The sequence below is a fragment of the Penaeus monodon genome, chromosome 23 (genome assembly GCF_015228065.2).
Source record: "Penaeus monodon isolate SGIC_2016 chromosome 23, NSTDA_Pmon_1, whole genome shotgun sequence".
NCBI classification, from domain to species: domain Eukaryota; kingdom Metazoa; phylum Arthropoda; class Malacostraca; order Decapoda; family Penaeidae; genus Penaeus; species Penaeus monodon.
In genome coordinates, this window is record NC_051408.1 from 35,648,936 (window position 1) to 35,649,141 (window position 206).

The 206-nt window shown below is 55.3% G+C and overlaps 1 protein-coding gene across 2 annotated transcripts in view; it reads right to left on the bottom strand.

Moving 5' to 3' along the window:
- The window catches only part of LOC119587961 (RING finger protein nhl-1-like), a gene marked incomplete in the record, with an annotated part of 37,992 nt that overhangs the window by 1,741 nt on the left and 36,045 nt on the right, over positions 1–206 (bottom strand). For both annotated transcript variants that reach the window (XM_037936672.1, XM_037936673.1), the window contains 1 exon segment: positions 25–197. In XM_037936672.1, coding sequence (XP_037792600.1) covers positions 25–197 — 173 coding nt within the window.

Consider the following 206-nt stretch of genomic DNA (forward strand, 5'->3'; position numbering starts at 1 on the left):
CTACCACTACACCACTTGCCTCACCTCACGAAATTCCCATTGGGTCTGAACACTTGAACACGCCCGTTACCCGAGTCACCAACGAGGATGAATCCCTCAGCGTCGACCGCAATACACTCGGGGGATTCGAACTGGCCTTTGTGCTGCCCGCGAGATCCGAACATGAGGACCCTTTCGCCCGTTACGCCGTCAAATACCTGAAGAAG